General features: G+C 38.7%; 1 protein-coding gene across 3 annotated transcripts in view; it reads left to right on the top strand.

Moving 5' to 3' along the window:
* Positions 1-17290, top strand: part of EPC2 (enhancer of polycomb homolog 2) — a 153669-nt gene that overhangs the window by 21245 nt on the left and 115134 nt on the right. Inside the window, exon 1 of one of the 3 annotated variants that reach the window (XM_064287171.1) lies at positions 7588-9599. The exons of the other annotated variants lie outside the window; for them this stretch is intronic. Coding sequence (XP_064143241.1) covers positions 9597-9599 — 3 coding nt within the window. The 5' untranslated portion in view covers positions 7588-9596. Of the gene's footprint in view, positions 1-7587; positions 9600-17290 lie in introns of those variants that run through there. 3 annotated transcript variants of the gene reach the window in all.

The raw sequence follows: 17290 nt of genomic DNA, 5'->3' as shown, positions 1-17290 counted from the left end.
GAATTGACACAGTGGCTGCAATAGTGGGCTCAGGCATAATAGCAACAGTGAGAATGGCACAGGACTGGGCGGTGTGTTTGTTCTGCTGTACATGGGGTCATTATGAGTCAGAACCGACTTGATGAACCTAACAACAACATGGGTTCTTCAGTTTTTACTCATTTAAAATTTAACATAGCTGTTTGGAAAGAAAAATCTTCACCCTGTTTTTAAGCTCAAAAGGAGTTTATTGCAAATGATCACTTATCTGTTTAGTTGATCAATGTTGTCAGGTTCAGTTTTACAGAAAAGCAGAAACCTTAATAATGTGACTATTCATTTTGTTGATTTTTCAGCTAAAGCCAACATCCTTCCTTGGGGCATTAAGTTAATGAGATACATGGGACTTTACCTGCAGAGACTGTATTCATAGAATATTAGAGAAATGGATGGATAACATGGTCTTAAGTTTAGTGTTTCTCAAATAATCTGGGTGAAAGACAAGTGTTTTATAAATTTTTAATTTATTGCATACTAATTTGTAAAGTACAGTAAAAATGAATTACTAGAAAAATTAAATTTAGAAAATGTAGATAATACAAGTCCACATTTTTTTATTTGTTCAATAGATATAAAATCATAATGTCACATTGCTTTAAAACTTTCTAAATGCTTACTCTGAAACTTTACCTCTAGAGGAACATAGCCTTAGTAGCACTGCACTAGACCACTGGTTATAGCAGCATCAGCCATCACTAAGGAATTTGTTAGAAATGTGAGTTGACTGATTCTACCCCAGATCTACTGAATCAGAAACCCTGGGGTTGGGTCCAGCAATCTGTGTTGAAACAAGACCTCCAGGTAATTCGATGCACAGTAAAGTTTGAGAGCCACTGCCGTAGCCTTTTTAAAATGTTGTATTTATTATCCGGGCTTTTTTTAGTATAAGCTCGTGTAAAGTCTAAACTCTCTTTGAGTGCCAGCTGTGTAAGTGAAAGACTGAAAGACATAATTGCTTATAAAGTTAAATAGCAAATAATACATGTGATGGAGGGGAAAGATTTAGATGTTTGAAAATATATGTGCTAAATGAAAAAGGAAAGTATTGAGGTACTAGGTGTGTGGGTCAGATAATTAAAATTCTGTTGATAGAGTTGAGATACATGACTGCTGTCATCTATGTGAAGACTTTGCCCTTCAAAACCCTTCACAGTTGCCTAAACCAAAAGCAAATAAACTGAATTCTTTGGAGGCCAGCGTAGCAAGGGTGGGGTTTTGGGTACCATGGTCTCAGGGGACATCTAAGTCAGTTGGCATAATAAAATCTGTTAAGAAAACATTCTGCATCCCACTTTGGAGAGAGGTGTCTGGGGTCTTGGACGCTGACAGGTGGCCATCTAAGATGCATCAAGTGGTCTCAGCCCACCTGGAGCAAAGGACAATGAAGAACACCAAAGACACAAGGTAATTATGATCCCAAGAGACAGAAAGGGCCACATAAACCAGAGCCTGCATCAGCCTGAGACCAGAAGAACTAGATGGTGCCCAGCTACAACCAATGGCTGCGCTGGTGGGGAATGCAGCAGAGAGCCCCTGATGGAGCAGGAGAGCAGCAGTGGGATGCGGACCCCAAATTCTTGTAAAAAGACCAGGCTTGGTGGTCTGACTGAGACTATGGGGACCCCAGTGGTCATGGTCCCCGGACCTTCTGTTAGCCCAAGACAGGAACCATTCCCAAAGCCAACTCTTCAGATGGGTTGGACTGGACAGTGGGATAGAAAATGATGCTGCTGAAGAATGAGCTTCTCTTGGCAAGGAAGAAGTAAAACTATCTCTGTTTGCAGACGACGTGATCTTATACAGAGAAAACCCTAAGGAATCATCAAGAAAACTACTGAAACTAATAGAAGAGTTCAGCAGAGTATTGGAATACAAGATAAGTGTACAAAAATCAGTTGAATTCTTCTACACCAACAAAAAGAACATGGAAGAGGAAATCACCAAATCAATACCGTTTACAGTAGCCCCCAAGAAGATAAAATACTTAGGAATAAATCTTACCAGAGATGTAAAAGACTTATGCAAAGAAGACTACAATATACTTCTGCAGGAAACCAAAAGTGACCTACGTAAGTGGAAAAACATACCTTGCTCATGGAAAGGAAAGACTTAACATTATAAAAATGTCTATTCTACCAAAAGTGATCTATACATTTAATGCAATTCCGATCCAAATTCCAATGACATTCTTTAATTGAGATGGAGAAACAAATCACCAACTTCATACGGAAGGGAAAGAGGCCCGGATAAGTAAAGCACTGCTGAAAAAGAAGAACAAAGTGGGAGGCCTTACTTTACCTGATTTTAGAACCTGTTATACCGCCACAGTAGTCAAAATTGCCTGTTGACAACAACAGATACATAGACCAATGGAACAGAATTGAGAATCCAGATGTAACTCCGTCCACATATGAGCAAAACAGTTAAATGGTGCAAAGACAGTCTTTTTAACAAATGGTGCTGGCATAACTGGATATCCACCTGCAAAAAAATGAAACAAGACCCATACCTCCATGCACAAAAACGAGATGAAAATGGATCAAAAACCTAAATATAAAATCTAAAATGATAAAGTTCACGGAAGAAAAAATAGGGACAATGCTTGGAGTCCTAATACATGACTTAAACAGTGTACAAAACATTACTAACAATGCAGAAGAAAAGCTAGATAAGTGGGAGCTCCTAAAAACCAAACACCTATGCTCATCCAAAGACTTCACCAAAAGATTAAAAAGACTTCCTACAGACTGAAAGGAAGTTTTTAACTATGACATTTCCGATCAGCACCTGATCTTTGAAATCTACATGATACTGCAAAAACTCAACTGCAAAAAGACAGATAACCCAGTTAAAAAATGGGCAAAAGATACGAACAGACACTTCACTAAAGAAGACATTCAGGTAGCTAACAGATACATGAGGAAATGCTCATGATCATTAGCCATTAGAAAAATCCAAATCAGAACTACAATGAGATTTCATCTCATTCCAACAAGGCTGCCATTAATCCAAAAAACATGAAACAGTAAATGTTGGAGAGGCTGTGGAGAGACTGGAACACTTCTACACTGCTGGTGGGAATGTAAAATGGTACAACCACTTTGGAAATCGATTTGGCACTGCCTTAAAAAGCTAGAAATAGAACTGCCATACGATCCAGCAACCCCACTCCTGGGAATATATCCTAGGGAAATAAGAGCCTTTACACGAACAGATATGTACACACCCATGTTCATTGCAGCACTGTTTACGATAGCGAAAAGATGGAAGCCACCAGGGTGCCCGTCAATGGATGAATGGATAAATAAATTATGGTACATTCACACAATGGAATACTATGCATCGATAAAGAACAGTGAGGAATTTGAAACATTTCATAACATGGAGGAATCTGGAAGGCATTATGCTGAGTGAATTTAGTCAGTTGCAAAAGAACAAATATTGTATAAGGCCACTATTATAAGAACTCAAAATATAGCTTAAACAGAGAAGAAAATATTCTTTGATGGTTACGAGAGTGGGGAGGGAGGGAAGGTGGGAAAGGCGTATTCACTAATTAGATGGTAAATAAGAACTACTTTAGGTGACAGGAAAGATAACACACAATACAGACGAGGTCAGCACAACTGGACTAAACCAAAAGCAAAGAAGTTTCCTGAATAAACTGCTTTGAAGGCCAGCGTAGCAGGGGTGAGGGTTCGGGTACCATGGTTTCAGGGGACATCTAAGTCAATTGGCGTGATAAAATCTATTAAGAAAAAAAAAAAAAAAGAATGAGCTTCTTAGATTGAGTAGACACATGAGACTATGTTGGCATCTCCTGTCTGGAGGGGAGTTGAGAGGGCAAGGGGGTCAGAGGCTGGCGGAATGGACACGAAGGGAGAGAGTGGAGGGAGGGAAATGTGCTGTCTCATTAGGGGGAGAGCAGTTAGGAGTATATGGCAGGTGTATATACATTTTTGTATGAGAGACTGACTTGTAGACTTCAACTTTAAAAAAAAACTTAAAGCACAATAAATAAAAAAAAAAAAACCTGAGGGGAAAAAAAAGCTCTGCACAGTTGCAACACCTTGGGACTCCATAGCAACTGATTCATAGACAGCTCTAAGTTGACTGTGTCGCAGATTGTTTCAGTACACATTAAATGAAACTAGCACAGTTGTATTTCAAACCACTTGAGACTGAAATAGGATCTTTTCAGAGATTTGTCTTGATGATTATAGTTTTTGTTTTTAACTTCAATGTCCTGTTACTTGTAGCTAGTATATAGAAATACAGTTGGTTTTGTGTATTTATCTTGCACCCTGCAATATTGCTAAACTCACTTTTTCTAGTAGTTTTTTGTAGATTCCATCAGGTTTTCTACTTAGATGAGTATGTCATTTGTGAATAAAGGTAGTTTTACTTCTGTCTTTCCCAATGTGGTTACTTGGTCTTTCTTTCTGCCTGCCTGCCTTTTTTGTTCTTGATCTTAGGGGGGAAGTAATCAGTATTTCACTATTAAGTATGATGCAGTTATAGGGTTTTTTTTTGGTAGATACGGTATATCAGGTTGAGGGAAGTTCCCTTTTATTCCTAGTTTTCTGACAGTTTTAATCAGGAATTGATGTTGGATTTTGTCAAGTGCTTTTTTGGGGTTTATGTTGTTGTTCTGTGCCATTGATTCCAACTCATAGCAACCCTATAGGACAGAGTAAAACTGCGCCATAGGGCTTTATTGGCTGTAATCTTTATGGAAGCATACTGCCACATCTTTCTCCTGTGGAGCAGCTAGTGGGTTCGAACTGCCGGCCTTTTGGTTAGCAGCCATGCACTTTACCACTGAGCCATCTGGGCTCCTCCTCTGGGCCTTTAAACCGAAAAACCAAACCTGTTGCTGACTCATAGCAACCCTACAGAACAGAATAGAACTGCCCCATAGCAGTGGCTGGTAGATTCAAACAGGCAGTCTTTTGGTTAGCACCCAAGCTCTTAACCTCTGCACCACCGGGGTTCACTCTGGGTCTATAGACATGATCAAATAGTTTTATTATTTTTTAAAATTTGTTAATATGGTGAATTACATTGATTTTTGAATGTAAAATCAATTCTGCATTCCCCAGGATAAATGCTACTTGGTCTCATTTTATTATCCTTTTAATATATTGTTGTATTCCATTTGCTAAATTTTTGTTTAGAATATATGTGTCTATATTCATGAGGAATATTTGCCTGTAGTTTTCTTATAATGTCTTTTTCTAATTTTGGTATTGCTGGCCTCATGGAATGAGTTGGGCAGCATTTCTTCTTCAGTATTTTGGAAGAGTTTATATAGAATTGGTGTTGTTTCTTCCTTAAGTATTTGGTAGAATTCACCAATGAGGCTCTCTGTCCCTTTGGTGTTCTTTGTATGAAGGTGTTTAACTACAGTTCAAGTTCTTTAATAGATACAGGGTTATTCAGATTATCTGTTTTTCCCAAGTGTGTTTTGATAGTTTATTTCTTTCAACGAATTTGTCTTCTTCATTTAAGTTGTCAAATTTATTGTTATGAAGTTGTTCATAATATTCTCTGGGGTGATGTCACCTCTCTTGTTCCTGACATTGGTCATTTGTGTCTTCTCACTTTTTTCCCTGATCAATCTGGCTTTATCAATTTGGTGGATCTTCTTAAAGAATCAGCTTTTGGTTTCATTGATTTTCTTTATTGATTTTCTGTTTCCTTGATTTCTACTTTGATCTTTATTATTTTCTTTCTTCTACTTACTTTGGCTCTAATTTGCTCTTCTTTTTTTGATTTTTTAGGGGGGAAGCTGAGATTATTGGTTTGAGACCTATTTTAATATAGGTGTTTAGTGCTGTAAATTTCTCCGTACATACTGCTTCAGCAATATCTCACAAATTCTGGTGTTTTGTATTTTCATTTTTATTCAGCTCAAAACACTTTCTAATTTCCCTTTTTCTTTAATCCATGGATTATTTTAGAAGTAGGAGTCCCTGGGTGGCACAGATGATTAGGTCTTAGCTACTAACTAAAAGGTTGGTGGTTTGAATCCACTAGAAGTGCCTCAGAAGACAGGCCAGGTGATCTACTTCTGAAAGAGCACAGCCATTGAAAATTCTAAGGAGCACATTTCTAACCTGAAACATGAGGTTACCATGAGTAAGAATCGATTTGATGGCAACTTGTTTGGTTTTTATTTAGAAGTAAGCTATTTGGTTTCCAGATATTTAGTGGTCTTACAGAAATCTTCCTGTTACAGATGTCTAATTTGATTCTATTGTGGTTTAAGAACATACTTTGTATGACTTGAATCCTTTTAAATATAATGAAACTTTTACTGTGGAGCCCAGGTGACATAGTGGATAAGAGCTTGGCTGCTAACCAAAAGGTCAGCAGTTTGAATCCACTAGCTGCTCCTTGGAAACCCCGTGGGACAGTTCTCCTCTGTCGTATAGGGTTGCTGTGACTCAGAATTGACTAGGTGGCGGTTTCTGTGGTGGTTCACGCTATGTTCTATCTTGGTAAGTGTTCCGTGTGCATGTGAAAAGAATGTGAATACTGCTTTAGAGTATTCTGTAAATGTCACTCAGGTCAAGGTAGGTGGTAGTGTTGTTAAAGTCTACTATGTTGTTGTTAGATGCCATCAAGTTGGTTCTGACTCATAGTTACCCCATGTACAACAGAACAAAACACTGCCCAGTCCTGTGCCATCCTCACAATTATTGCTATGTTTGAACCCAGTGTTGCAGCCACTGTGCTATACATGTCTTTGAGGGTCTTCCTCTTTTTTGCTGACCCTCTGCTTTACAAAAGCATGATGTTCTTCAAAGGGACTGGTCCTTCCCGATAACACATCCAAAGTGAGCAAGACAAAGTTTCACTATCCTCGCTTCTAAGGAGGATTCCAGCTGTACTTCTTCCAAGGCAGATTTGTTCTTTTGGCAGTCCATGGTGTAGTCAATATTCTTCAACAACACTGTAATTGAAAGGCATCAATTCTTCTTCAGTCTTCTTTATTCATTGCCCGCCTTTTGCATGCACGTGAGGCAATTGAATGTACCATGGCTGACATCTTTTTTTTAACTGTGTTTTTGGTGAAAGTTTACACAGGAAATTAACTTCTCATTTAGCAATTTCTATATGTATTGTTCAGTGACATTGGTCATGTTCTTTACAGCATATCAGCATTCTCGTAATTTCCCTTTTGGTTCTGTTTCCATTAATCTAGCTTCCCTGTCCCCCTTTGCCTTCTCATCTTTGGTCTAGGGTAAACGTTTACCATATGGTTTCATCTAGACAGTTATTTTGAGGAGCACAGAACTCACAGCTGATGTAATTTATTTCATAGGCCAGTCTGTCATTTGACTGAAAGGTGACCTCTGGGAGTGGTTTAAGTTCCAAGCTTAAAGAGTATATCAGGACTATAGTCTTGTGGGTTCGTCCAGTCTCTACTGGTTCAGTAAGTCTGGCCTTTTTTTTTTTTTTTTTTTTTTTCAGGAATTTGAGTTTTGTTCTACACTTTTCTCCCATTCTATCTGGGACCATATATTGAGTCTCTGGTCAGAATGGTCGGTAGTGGTAGCCAGGCACCATCTAGTTCTTCTGGACTTAAGGTAGGTGATGTCATTGTTCATGTAGCCTGTTGGTTCTGTAGACTAGATTCTTCTTTGAGTCTTTGGTTTTCTTCTTTCTCTTTAGCTCTGGAAGAGTAGAGACCAATAGCTTATCTTAGATAGCTGCTTGCAAGCTTTTAAGACCTCAGATGCTACTTCGCAAACTAGGATGTAGGACATTGTCTTTATGGACTATATTATGCCAACTGACTGAGTGGCTGCATGAAACTATGGTCCTAAGCCCTCAGACCCAGTAAACCACTCCTATGAGGTGTTTGGTTGTATCTAGGAAGTATGACATCTTTGCTTTTTAACACTTCAAAGAGGTCTTTTACAGCAGATTGGCCTAATGCAGTAAATACATCGTTTGATTTCTTCACTGTCACTGGATCCATAGGTGTTGATTGTGGCTCCAAGTAGAAGGAAAACCTTGACAACTTCAGTCTTTTTATCTGTTTATCGTGATGTCGCTTATTGATACAGTTGTGAGAATTTTCGTTTTCTTCATGTTGAGGTGTAATCCATATTGAAGGCTGCAGTCTTTGATTTTCATCAGTAAGCGCTTAATTCCTTCTCTGTTTAAACAAGCAAAGTTGTGTTATCTGCATATCGCAGGTTGTTAATGAGTCTCCCTCCAATCCTGATGCCCTGTTCTTCTTCATGCAGTCCAGCCTCTCGGGTTATTTGCTCAGCATATAGATTGAATAAGTAGGGTGAAATGGTACAACCCTGACTCACACCTTTCCTGATTTTAAACCATGCAGTAACCCAATGTTGTGTTCGAACGACTGACTTTTGGCTCATGTGTAGGTTTTGCATGATCACAATTTAGTGTTTTGGAATTCCCATTCTTTACAATGTTATCCACAATTTGTTATGATCCACGGTCGAATGCCTTTGCGTAGTCAATAAAACACAGATAAACATCTTTCTGGTACTCTCTCCTTTCAGCCAAGGTCCATCTACATCAGCAGTGATATGCGTCGTTCCACGTCCTCTTCTGAATCTGGGTTGAAGATCTATCTAGATCAGCAGTGATATGCGTCGTTCTACGTCCTCTTCTGAATCTGGCTTGAATTTCTGACAGTCCCCTGTGGATGTACTGCTGCAACCGTTTCTGAGTTACCTTCAGCATAATTTTACTTGGATGTGATATTCATACCTATTCAATCTGTATGCTGAGCAAATAATCCGAGAAGCTGGACTATATGAAGAAGAACGGAATATCAGGATTGGAGGAAGACTCATTAACGACTTGCGTTATGCAGATGACGCAACCTTGCTTGCTGAAAGTGAAGATGACTTGAAGCACTTCCTAATGAAGATCAAAGACCATAGCCTTCAGTTTGGATTGCACCTCAACATGAAGAAAACAAAAATCCTCACAACTGGACCAGTGAGCAGCATCGTGATAAACGGAGAAAAGATTGAAGTTGTCAGGGATTTCATTTTACCTGGATCCACAATCAACAGCTGTGGAAGCAGCAGTCAAGAAATGAAAAGACGCTTTGCATTGGGTAAATCTGCTGCAAAGGACCTCTTGAAAGTGTTGAAGAACAAAGATGTCACCCTGAAGACTAAAGTGCGCCTGACTCAAGCCATGGTATTTTCAATCACATCATATGCATATGAAAGCTGGACAATGAATAAGGAAGACCGAAGAAGAGTTGACACCTTTGAATTGTGGTGTTGGCGAAGAATATTGACTATACCATGGACTGCCAAACCAAAACACCAAACCCAGTGCGGTTGAGTCGATTCCGACTCATAGCGACCTTGTAGGACAGAGTAGAACTGCCCCACAGAGTTTCCAAGGAGTGCCTGGTGTATTCGAACTGCTGGCCCTTTGGTTAGCAGCTGTAGCAGTTAACCACTATGCCATCAGGGTTTCCATGGACTGCCAAAAGAAGGAAGAAATTTGTCTTAGAAGAAGTATAACCAGAATGCTTCTTAGAAGCAAGGATGGTGAGACTGTGTCTTACGTACTTTGGGCATGTTGTCGGGAGGGATCAGTCCGTGGAGAAGGATATTATGCTTGGCAGAGTACAGGGTCAGTGGAAAAGAGGAAGACCCTCAATGAGGTGGATTGACCCAGTAGTGACAACAACGAGCTCAAGCATAACAACGGTTGTAGGAATGGCTCAGGACTAGGCAGTGTTTCGTTCTGTTGTGCGTAGGGTTGCTATGAGTCGGAATCGACTCAACGGCACCTAACAATAACAACAACGTGATATTAATGATATTGTTCAATAATTTCCACATTCTGTTGGATCACCTTTCTATGGAATAGTCACATGTATTGGAATAGTCACATGTATGAGTTGGTTGGCCAGGTAGCTGTCTTCCAGATTTCTTGGCATAGATGAGTCTGCGCTTCCAGCATTGCATCCTGTTTGTTGAAACATTTCAGTTGTATGCTGTCAATTCCTGGAGCCTTGCTTTTCGCCAATGCATTCAGTGCAATTTGGACTTCTTCCTTCTCTACCATCGATTCTTGATCATATACTATCTCGTGAAATGGTTGAATGTCTCCTGTATCCTTGCTGAATTTCTGTCTACTTGTTCTGTTACTGAGAGAGCAGTGTTTGAAATCTCTTGACTATAATTTTAGGTTTCACTATTTCTCCTTTAAGTAATACCAGTTTTTACATCATGTATTTTGAAGCTCTGTCAGTAGGTGTATGAATGTTTTGGATTGTTTTGTCCTCTTGATTATGTATCCCATTAATCATTGTGAACTAAACTTCTTTACCCCTGGTGATACTCTTTGCTGTGAAATCTATGTCTGATATTAATATCACCACTCTGAGTTTCTTTTGACTAATGTTAGTATAGTGTATCTTTTTCCATCCTTTTACTTTTAACCTAATTGTGTTTTTATATTTAAAGTAGAGTTATTATGCACAGCTTATCATTGAGTCTCACTTTTTTTTTAACCTGGTCAGGAAATCTCTGCCTCTTACTTGTGGTATTTAGACCATTTACATGTAATATGATTTTTGCTATGGTTAGATTTGACTCTGTCACCTTGCTATTTCTTTTCTGTTCCTTCTGTTTTTTTGGTCCCTTTTCCTGCCTACTTTTGGATTGAGTATTTTATATGATTTTTCTTCTACCTCTGTTGTTAGTTTATTAGATGAACCCCCCCCCTTTTTTTTTTTTTTTTTGCTAGTTCAGTGATTAGGGGTGTGTTTCTCAATGGGGAATGATTTCTCTCTCCCAGGGATAACTTGCCAATGTCTGGAAACATTTTTGCTGTTCACAACTAGGAGGGTGCTGCTGACATCTCGTGGGTAGAGACCAGAGATGTTACTAAACACCCTACATTGCACAGGACAGCCTTCCACAACAAAGAATTATCCAGCCCAGAATGGATAAATTTGAGAAGCTCTGCTTAGGATCTATAATGTGCATTTTAAACATCACGTTCTACCTTCAAGTGATGTACCACTTCATGTGTAGTATAAGAACCTTACAGTAGTATGCTTCCATTTTTTCCTGCCCAGTCCTTATGCCGCTTTCATACATTGTACTTTTACATATGTAATAATTGCTACAGTATATGGTTATTTTTGTTAAAACTGCCAGTTATCTTTCAAATAGTTTTAGATAATAAGGAAAAAAGTTATATTTACCTTTACAGTTATTGTTACTGGCGCTCTTCATTACTTTGTCTTAGATCAAGATACCTGTGTGGCATTTTCCATCTTGAAGGACTTCCATGAACATTTTTTACAGTGTGGGTCTGCAGGTGATGAATACTATTAGCTTTTGTATCTCTGGAAGTGTCTTTATTTTGTCTTTGTTTTTTTTTAAGATATTTTGGCTGAATGTAGAATTCTAGGTTTACCATTTTCTTTTTGGTTCTTTAAAGATGTCGTTCCTCAGTCTTTTCATTTGCATTGTTTCTGATGAGAAGTTTGATGTCATCTTTATCTTTGTTCTGTGTATAACATGTCTTCCCCCTCCCACATCAACTCCCCTCCCCCCCCTTTTAGGTACTCTTACCACTGGTTTTGAGCAGTTCAGTTATGCTGTGTCTTGGTGTAGTTTTCTTATTTCTTGTACTTGGTTTCTTTGGGATTCTTCTGTCAGTATATAGTTTTCATCACATTTGGAAAATTTGGGGCCATTATTTTTTCCTCCCACCTTCTTTAAGACTGCTTGAATTCCCACATTTCACCGCCGCTCCTTTCTTCTTTCCCCTCCCCCCCCGGATTCTTTTTTTCTGTTTGTCATTTTAAATACTTTCTATTGCTGTGCATTCAAGTGTATTAATCTTCTGCACTGTCTGATCTGCTTTTAATCTCATCCAATTTAGTTTTCATCTCATACATTGTAGTTTTCATCTTTTTAAGTTCTATTTAGGTCTTTTATATCCCATGCGTTTACTTAACTTTTTGAACGTACGGAATAGCATTATAACAACTCTTTTAAACTCCTCTGCTAATTCTCACATCTATGTCAGTTCTGGGTTGATTCTATTGATTGATTAATCTCCTCAGATGGATTGTATTTTCCTGCCTTTGTATGCCTGCTGTGGTAATCCTTGGTTGGATGCCAAATATTTTGAATTTTACTTCCTTGGGTTCTGGATATTTTTGTATGCCTGTAAATTCCCTTGAGCTTTGTTCTGGGATGCAGTTAATTATAAACAGTTTGATCCTTTTGGTTCTTGCTTTTATGATTTGTTAGATAATCTGAAGTAGTGGTTAGTTTGGGGTTAATTACACTACTGAATCAAGGCTTTTCTTGAATACTCTATCCATTGCTGTGTTAATTTTTAGATTTTCCAGTCTGGTGGGAACAGGCACTCTTCCTTGGTGCTGTGTGCTGGGCACTGTTCTTCTAATCCTTTTAGGTGGTTCTTTCCCCAGCCTCAGGTAGTTTCTTTGCGCACGCGTGCTAATCAGTACTCCCCCAAACACTTAAGGGAACCCTCTGCAGATCTTCAGTGTTCTCTCTCCGTTCAGCTCTTTCCTCTCTGGTACTCTGTCCAGTGGACTCTACTGCCTCTGTCTCTTTGGACTCCCAGCTCTGACTCATCAACTCATGAATGTGGGCTTTGAACTGCTTCATTCAGGTTTGAACCCCTGCTGAGAATTTGCCTTTCTAACGAGTTCTCAGCCCATGCTAATGCTGCTGGTTAGGGACCAATTCTGAGAACCATTGGTAGAACAGTGGTTCTCAAAATTTATGGTAAATAAGAAACCTGGAAATCTTGTTAAAATGTAGTCTCTGATTCAGTATATCTGGGATGGAAATACAGATTCTCAGTAGGAGTTCGAACTGGAATGAACAGGCTCGAGGCCCTGTCATGAAGTCTTCTGGGCTCTGTCTCAGTTTACCCTTCTGCTGTACGGTGGCACAGTGGTGAAGAGCTGTAGCTGCTAACCAAAAGATCAGCAATTTGAATCTACCAGCTGCTCCTTGGAAACCCTGGGGGGCGGTTCTGCTCTGTCTTACAGGGCCACTGTGAGTTGGAATCCACTTGATGGCAATAGGTTGGCAGTAAATAGAGGCAGTCGTAGGGCTTGCCTTATTCTCCTTCTCTCAGGATCATTGTTCTTTATTGCCTAATGTCCAGTGTCTTGAAAATCATTGCTTCACATATTTTTTTTTTTTCACGTAGGTTTTTTTAGTTGCTTCAGGCAGAAGGGTAAATTTAGTCTCTGTCACTTCACCTTTTTATTTTTTAATAATTTTTAAAAATTGAGATAAAATTCATCATTTTAAAGTCTACAGGTCAGTGGTTTTTAGTATATTCACGATGTGCAACTGTCACCACTATCTAGTTATAGAACATTTCTGTCACCCAAAAAGAAACTCCATACATATTAGCAGTCACTTGCATCCCCTTTTCCCCCAGCCCTTGGCAACACTAATATACTTCATGTCTCTGTGGATTTGCCTATTCTAGACATTTCATGTAAGTGGAGGCATACCATATGTGGCCTTTTGTGTCTGGCATCTTTCACTTAGCATCAGGGGCAGATTATCTAATAGGCAAGGTAAGCATGGTGCATGATTTTTAGTTTCCTGCTATTTCTGCCTATTCCCAAGAAAGGTGATCCAACCGAATGTGGAAATTATAGAACAATATCATTAATATCGCACGCAAGCAAAATTTTGCTGAAGATCATTCAAAAACGGCTGCAGCAGTATATGGACAGGGAACTGCCAGAAATTCAGCCCGGTTTCAGAAGAGGACGTGGGACCAGGGATATCATCGCTGATGTCAGATGGATCCTGGCTGAAAGCAGAGAATACCAGAAGGATGTTTACCTGTGTTTTATTGACTATGCAAAGGCATTCGACTGTGTGGATCATAACAAACTATGGGTAACACTGCGAAGAATGAGAATTCCAGAACACTTAATTGTGCTCATGAGGAACCTTTACATAGATCAAGAGGTGGTGGTTCGGACAGAACGAGGGGATACTGATTGGTTTAAAGTCAGGAAAGGTGTGCGTCAGGGTTGTATTCTTTCACCATACCTATTCAATCTGTATGCTGAGCAAATAATCTGAGAAGCTGGACTATATGAAGAAGAATAGGGCATCAGGATTAGAGGAAGACTCATTAACAACCTGCATTATGCAGATGACACAGCGTTGCTTGCTGAAAGTGAAGAGGACTTGAAGCACTTACTAATGAAGATCAAAGACCATAGCCTTCAGTATGGCTCGCACCTCAGCATAAAGAAAACAAAAATCCTCACAACTGGACTAGTGAGCACCATCATGATAAATGGAGAAAAGACTGAAGTTGTCAAGGATTTCATTTTACTTGAATCCACAATCAATAAGAAGCAGCAGTCAAGAAATGAAAAGACGCATTGCATTGGGTAAATCTGCTGCAAAGGACCTCTTTAAAGTGTTGAAGAGCAAAGAGGTTACCTTGAAGACTAAGGTGCGCCTGACCCAAGCCATGGTATTTTCAGTCACATCATGTGCATGTGAAAGCTGGACAATGAATAAAGAAGACCGAAGAAGAATTGATGACTTTGAATTGTGGTGTTGGTGAAGAATATCGAATATACCATGGACTGCCAAAAGAACGAACAAATCTGTCTTAGAAGAACTACAACCAGAATGCTTCTTAGAAGCCAGGATGGCAAGACTGTGTCTTACATACTTTGGACATGTTGTCAGGAGGGATGAGTCCCTGGAGAAGGACATCATGCTTGGCAGAGTACAGACAGGGTCAGTGGAAAAGAGGAAGACCTTGCAACAATGAACTCAAGCATAACAACGATTGTAATGATGGCTTAGGACTGGGCAGTGTTTTGTTCTGTTGTGCATAGGGTCGCTATGAGTCGGAACCGACTCGACGGCACCTAACAAAGCTATTTCTGCTTAATATTTAAGCATTTTCAAGAGTTGTTAAACAATTTTTCATGAAGCTTTAGAAGATATTATAAAAGTCTATCATATGGATATAAAAAAAACAAAACTAAACCCATTGCCGTCCAGTCGATTCCAACTCATAACGACCTTATACGACAGCAGAACTCTCCCATAGGGTTTCTGAGGTGTGGCTGGTGGATTTGAACTGCTGACCTTTTGTTTAGCAGCCAAACGTTTCACTACTGACCCCACAAGGGCTCCATCATATGGATATAGTAAGATATAAAAAAAAAAAAAAAAAAAAATTTTTTTTTAATTACTCTAGTATTTGAGGACAATTAGGTCATTTCTAGTTTTTTCTATTATAATTATATAATACTTACAATTAGCATATGAGTAATAAGTTAACTGTTAGAAGATTTTTGTTTGTTTTTATGGCTTAAAACGTACCACTTTACACTTTTGTGTGTTCACTGGCACTAATTTATGAAAGTGCCTGTCTTACTCATCACGCTCTCACCAGTATTGTAAATACTACCTTACCAACGTGTTTAAGTTAAATTTTTGTTTATATCACAAGTTGTTTTTTCTAGATTTTAAAAATTGACTTAATTTAAATATACACACAATACATTTATTTTATGTATAGTCCTATGTGTTTTAGTAAACAAATACAACTATGTAACCACCACCACATCAAGGAATAAAACATTTTCATTTTCCCCAAAAGTTTACCCCTTTGCAGTGAGTTGTCCCACCCTCATTTTGGGTAACCACTGATCCAATTTTTATCATTATAGATTAGTTTTGTCTCTTCTGGAACCTCATAGAAAGGGAACCATACCATATGTAGCTGCATGTGTCTGACTGTTGCTCAGCATACTTTTGAGATTCATCCATGTTGTATATATCAGTAGTTTGTCCCCCTTTCTTTGTTTTTGCTGATTAGTATTCCGTTGAATGAGTATTACAATTTTTGTCTGCTCACATGTTGATGGACGTGTGTATTGTTTCTAGTGTTTGGCTATTATAGGTAAAATGGCAGTTGACATTTATGTACAAGTGGCTTATGGACATGAATTTCACTTCTCTTGAGTGAATACCTAGCAGTAGAGTTGCTGGGTCCTGTGATAAGTACATATTTATTTTATAAGAAATGGCCTAGCAGTTTTCTCTCTACATGATTATGTCATCTGCAAGTAATGACAGTTTTCCTTTACTTTTCCAATACGCATGCCTTTGTTTCTTTCTCTTCCCTTACTGCACAGGCTGGGATCTCCACTAAAATGTTGGCTAGAAGTAGTGAGATCCAACCTCATAGTCTTATTCTTGACATTACGGGGAAAGTGCTCCATTTTTGACCATTAAGTATGATGTTAGCTGTAGGTTTTCCACAGGTGCCTGCCCTTGTGTCAGGTTGATGGAGTTTCTATTCCTTGCATTTTGGGAGTTCTATTATTTTATTATGAATGGGTGTTGAAAGAAGGTTTTTAATTATAAAAATTTTGAATTTTCTTTTGTTTTTAAATTTTCACTATTTTGCTTATTATTGTACCTTTATGTTTTAATAAAAATAATACTAATCATCCCTTCTTATGTGCCACGGGCCATTCCGAATACTTTATTAACATAAATAATCATCACAACTCTATTAAGTATGTTATTTAAGTTTTACAGAAAAACCTCAAATCACTGTTTTCCAAAAGAACTTAAATTCTTTTCTTCCCTGCTTCTTTCAGTGTGGTTATGTGAATACAGTTATGCACTGCACGCGTAGCGTTCATTCAGTGAACATCTGATGCATACAAGTCTGTGGTCCCATAAGGTTATAATAGAGTTCAGAAATGCTGATCAGAGAACAGGAGGTAGTGGATGTTACGGAATGTAGAGGTTGTAACTGGGCATACTTAAGGCGACAGCTTCCTGCATGTAACACATGCATCTTATGTCTCTTGCATACAAAGCAATTGCACTGCCAGGCATATAATGGTATAATATATATGTATAACCTGTAAGCAAAACAAAACAAAATTGTCGTCGAGTTGATTCTGGCTCATTGCAACACATAAGACAGAGTAGAATTGCCCCGTAGCATTTCCAAGGAGCCGCTGGTGGATTCATACTGCTGACATTTTGGTTAGCAGCCAAACTCTTAACCATTGCTCCACCAGGACTCCATATAACCTATAGCATGTATGTTTTGACAGTCATAATGTCTACGTTACTGGCTTGTGTATGTATTGTACTGTATTTTTTATCATTATTTTAATATGAAGTTTCTCTACTTAAAATAAAAAAGTTTACTG

The sequence above is a fragment of the Loxodonta africana genome, chromosome 6 (assembly GCF_030014295.1).
Source record: "Loxodonta africana isolate mLoxAfr1 chromosome 6, mLoxAfr1.hap2, whole genome shotgun sequence".
Classification (NCBI taxonomy): Eukaryota; Metazoa; Chordata; class Mammalia; order Proboscidea; family Elephantidae; genus Loxodonta; species Loxodonta africana.
The sequence above is the reverse complement of the archived record's forward strand: the minus strand, read 5'-3'. Positions and strand labels throughout refer to the sequence as shown.